General features: G+C 37.5%; 2 protein-coding genes across 2 annotated transcripts; both read right to left on the bottom strand.

The window, feature by feature from the left end:
- Positions 1–521: 521 nt before the first annotated feature.
- Positions 522–2,224, bottom strand: LOC110889903 (G-type lectin S-receptor-like serine/threonine-protein kinase SD1-1). Its single transcript, XM_022137477.2, has 6 exons — positions 2,085–2,224; positions 1,839–1,993; positions 1,538–1,748; positions 1,211–1,448; positions 982–1,132; positions 522–909 (listed from the first exon to the last, which is right to left on the bottom strand). The coding sequence occupies exons 1-6, from the start codon at positions 2,137–2,139 to the stop codon at positions 622–624; spliced, it is 1,098 nt and encodes a 365-aa protein (XP_021993169.2). The 5' UTR covers positions 2,140–2,224; the 3' UTR covers positions 522–621.
- Positions 2,225–2,297: 73 nt separating this feature from the next.
- Positions 2,298–3,692, bottom strand: LOC110887956 (G-type lectin S-receptor-like serine/threonine-protein kinase At4g27290). Its single transcript, XM_022135509.1, has one exon. The coding sequence runs from the start codon at positions 3,690–3,692 to the stop codon at positions 2,298–2,300; it is 1,395 nt and encodes a 464-aa protein (XP_021991201.1).
- Between the last annotated feature and the right edge of the window lie 718 nt (positions 3,693–4,410).

The raw sequence follows: 4,410 nt of genomic DNA, 5'->3' as shown, positions 1-4,410 counted from the left end.
ACGTGGTGGACAATGACGGATCTAAAAACTTTTTTCACTGGTGGATGTTGGTTGCTTGGGTTTTTTTTGCCAGACCCCAAAGCAGATGGGGCAATGTTCCCGGTTGTTACCGGGAAGTCCTGAGGATCAACGGAGTTTCACTCCATGAACCCTTCGGGTTTATGATAAATGATATTTAGGGGAAAAGGGCCCCAAATTCAAAGTTAGCTTCATGTCTCAAAAAAGGCTAAGCTGCCCTAATGAGACCTATATTTTGTTGGAACTCTTATATGATTATGCAAATCACTTCCAAACAGTCAGCAGTTGGATATGTACTAAGAGAACTGTATAAAATATGTCAACCAAATATTTGATTACATGTCTTGAAGAACTAGCTTGGCTTGTATTTCAAAACCATAAACCCATAATAATACATTAACATAAACCCATAATAATACATTAACATACATATTTCTTCCTCTGCGTTTTCTCACCCCATGTTTTTGAAATTCTTTTATTTGATTTTGGTATCAGCGTGAATATTTTGACACTGCTGCTAAAAAATGTTCTTGCTACATCCACTACAACAAGTGCCTAGAATATGTTACAGATTCATGTACATCTGATAGCATCACTTGTTTGCTATCGGGCGTATAAATGTGTTATCAGGGAACCATCAACTGATGAAACAGACTCAAGTTCACTACTGGTCTCTTCAGAGTAGAAAGCGGGATGTTTAGGTTGAGGTAACACACTCTCGCTGACCAGCATTAAAACCACTGATAACATAGTGGGCCTATCTTTTGCATGATTTTGCACACATAATAATGCAACATGTATTGATCTTAGTACTTCAAGGATGACGCAAGAGGCACATAAAGATGCACTCAAAAGTTCAATGGATCTGCCTTGTTTATAAAGTCTCCATGCCTGAATCAGATCAAACATATAAGTTACCAAAATAACATTGTTCAATGAAAAACATTAATGAGTTTAACATACATGTCCAAGAAGGTTGTCATTGCGATCATCATGACAGAATTCTCTGTTTTTCTTACCACTCACGATCTCCAACACCAAAACTCCAAAACTATATACATCAGACTTTATAGAAAATCTTCCATGTATAGCGTATTCTGGAGAAATATAACCACTGCAAATGAACTTAAGCATTAGGGAGAAATAGTAGCCAAGAAAATTCAATAAAAAAGTTGTTGTTTAAGATTCTTACTATGTTCCCACTACTTTTTTTGTCTTAGTGGCAGTGTCGGGTCCTACAAACTTTCTAGCAAGGCCGAAGTCGGAGATTTTGGGGTTCATGTCTCCATCCAAAAGAATATTACCTGCCTTAAGATCTCTGTGGATGATTTGAAGGCGGGAATCTTGATGTAGATATAGAATACCTCGAGCCATCCCTTGTATAATATTAAATCGTTGTGGCCAGTCAAGCATCGAGCTCCTGGTTTCATCTGAGAAAAGTGAATAACTTAGATAACAATAATTTATAGAACAATATGAAAACAACGTACTATGTGAAATCATAGAGAAGGAACCGAACCAAATAGATATAAGTCTAAGCTTTTGTTTGTCATGTATTCATAAACTAAAATCAGTTCATTTCTGTGATTGCAGTATCCAAGAAGCTTCACAAGATTGCGATGCTGAAGTTTGGCAATACAAATGATTTCATTCTTGAATTCTTCAATCCCTTGCTGGGATGTTTCTGAGAGCCTCTTCACAGCTACCTCTCGTCCGTCTTCCAACACACCCTAAAATAATAAGGTTACAGTTTTATATTAACCATTTGATTAATGGTACAAGCACGCATTCCATTCTATATTAAGGTATCAATAAGTTACCTTGTAAACTGGACCAAATCCACCTTCTCCAATTTTTTTGTTGATGTTAAAGTTATCTGTAGCCTTGACTATTTTATTTAGACTAAGTAAAGGTAGCTCGTCAAGATCTTCCATCCGCACATTGTTATCCTTTTTATCAAGGGCATACCTATCTTCTACATAATAACAACGAGCCAGAAATTATATAAGTTTCCGAAGTGTAAGGATGATTTCAATTATAGAAGCATAAAAAGCTACTTAAGTTACCTCTTTCTTTTATATGAAGCCTTTTTCGTTTCTTTATACAAGCATATGCCACCATAAATAAAAGTAGCACAACAGAAGCAGTTAAAAGTACCACTGTAAATACTCTTTTCTTCTTGTTTAAGCTAGACGGGGAATCTTTGTTTCCTACACGAACGGTTAACAGTAATGTTACAAGTGTATTAAGTTTATAACAGCTCAAAAATTAAGTTCAAATCATAAAGGTGCACCTGCGAACTCAGAGGCAGCCAATTTTATGTAAAAATCCTGCTTATCATCGTTCTCTGTGGTGTCGATAAGCTCATCAAACCAAAGCAAACATCCGCTTCCTCCATTTCTGATATCTGTATTTGCATAAGCCGTACAATTGCACTTCATTCTGCAAGCCATCTCACATTCTTCAAGCGTCATGCTATGATTATACCATGAGTGGCGTGTGTCTGGAAATATAACTCCTGAAATTCTTTTAAAGCCTAACCCACTTCCACAATCTAAAGCCCGTTTACGTTCACACCCACTAGACCCATTTCCTCTATCCCATTCATCTGGGACCCGAGGCTTAAAACCTGCCATACAAGTACAAGGGGGGTACCTATTAGCGTTGCAGCTTCCGTATGGCCCACAAAGTCCATAACCACCACAAATCTCTGTTACTGCTCCAACAGAATGCACAACCCACTTTTGGGTTTGATCCATCCAACGCAAATGCACAGCGGTGTCATCTGGCAACACAATGATCCTTTGAAGAACCGATGTTTTAAGCTCATATTTGAAATATATTTCCTTATCATTACAAACAAATTGAACCGAGTAAATAGGATTTGGGTTTTCCATGCGTAAAGCTTGAAATTTACGACCGTTCCATGGTCCATATCTCCATCGTATAACTGAACCTTGTCTGACAAACATTTGTGGATATCCATTTGTGTCTAGCCAGTGTAAATATTCACCTGGTGAAGGATCATCTGCACTCTTCCATGGTATTATAACCCGCTCTCTTCCTGTTACTAAATCTTTTCCATATTTCATTCCTGGTAACAATGTGTTACCTGGATAATCAAAACTTTGCCAGATTACATTTTCGTTCTTGGTGCTTCTATCCCATACAACAAGATTTCCAGTATCTAGAAGCTGCACCACCACCACAGGATTATTGCTCATCACGGATACTGTTGAATTCGATGACCAGATCACTGTATTGTCAGCACCCAGAATTTGTAGGTCTCCTTTTCTGTTAAGTTTGAGCATGCCTGATTTGTCAGCAACTGGTGTCTCCCTGTTAGCAACCCATACGACTGTACCCATCGATATCTTCTTGTACCAGATCCCTAGGTACCGATTCATGGATTTTCCGGGGCTAAAGAAGCCAAGTTCAAACATATTATCATCTGAAACTATTGTGTCTCCATCTCTGAATACTTGATTTGTAGTGATGGTGTCTAGTGTTGCACAAGATGACAGAAGCAAGAAAAAGACACATGAAAATAGTATTGTCATGAAACCAAATTCCATTGATGTGAGTGTGAGATGTGGGTGTGAGATTTGAATGATGGTTTTGATATATAGCAAAATTTGACTCATCTTTGGGTCAACACCTTTGAAAGCTGCCATCAATTATGATGATAGACTAGTCATTGTTCACTTTGAATTAACATATTGACTTTCCTTTTATTGAAATTTCTCGAATTATAATGACAATCAATCTGTGTCATTAGAGCATACCATGATAGAAAATATCATGATTTTAAAATGACCATTTTACTGTTAGTTTGAAAACAGAAAAAAAAAAAAAAAAGATTAATTACCCCAGCCCTTCCCCAACTCCGGTCAGCCTCTCCGGCAACTTTTTTTTGATGGAGCTCGGACATCATCCTGCAACACTACTCCAAATTCAAGAACCTGATCAATCAAAGCCGAAAATTGCCTGAGAGTTGCCGTTTTCTGTTTTGATTGGGTAATAAACCGGTTAAAACTTGAAAAATGGAAAACGTGATCGACTTTTGTGGGTTTTATTCATTCTTTCTATCAGTGACGTAGTTAATGATTCACGATATCCAATCAAATTTCATAATGGAACTTTATTCTATAAGGGTGTAAGGAGTGGTCAAACACTTTGGAGTGGTAAACTAAAAAACCGATCAATCAAAGTGCGCCATATCAATCAGTCAAAAGTGTTTAAACTTTGAAGTGTTGGCAATGGTTTAAACACTTGCTGAAGTGGTAAACTTTTATTTTTATTTTTTATTTTTTTAACTTAACCACCACCGTGATCCACCTCCGCCACCACCGATCACCACCTCCAACAACCTGCAACTGCCATCTCCATCAT

The sequence above is a fragment of the Helianthus annuus genome, chromosome 11, assembly GCF_002127325.2.
Source record: "Helianthus annuus cultivar XRQ/B chromosome 11, HanXRQr2.0-SUNRISE, whole genome shotgun sequence".
NCBI classification, from domain to species: Eukaryota; Viridiplantae; Streptophyta; class Magnoliopsida; order Asterales; family Asteraceae; genus Helianthus; species Helianthus annuus.
The sequence above is the reverse complement of the archived record's forward strand: the minus strand, read 5'-3'. Positions and strand labels throughout refer to the sequence as shown.

What these genes read in the sequence shown, in the direction of transcription:
- LOC110889903 (XM_022137477.2), bottom strand. Translation starts at nt 2,139, where the DNA reads ATGGTGGCATATGCTTGTATAAAGAAACGAAAAAGGCTTCATATAAAA. An exon ending in GATTTGGTCCAGTTTACAAG is followed by an intron (nt 1,749 to 1,838) that starts GTAACTTATTGA and finishes TTATTATTTTAG; the next exon opens with GGTGTGTTGGAAGACGGACG. An exon ending in ATGACAACCTTCTTGGACAT is followed by an intron (nt 910 to 981) that starts GTATGTTAAACT and finishes GATCTGATTCAG; the next exon opens with GCATGGAGACTTTATAAACA.
- LOC110887956 (XM_022135509.1), bottom strand. Translation starts at nt 3,692, where the DNA reads ATGGCAGCTTTCAAAGGTGTTGACCCAAAGATGAGTCAAATTTTGCTA.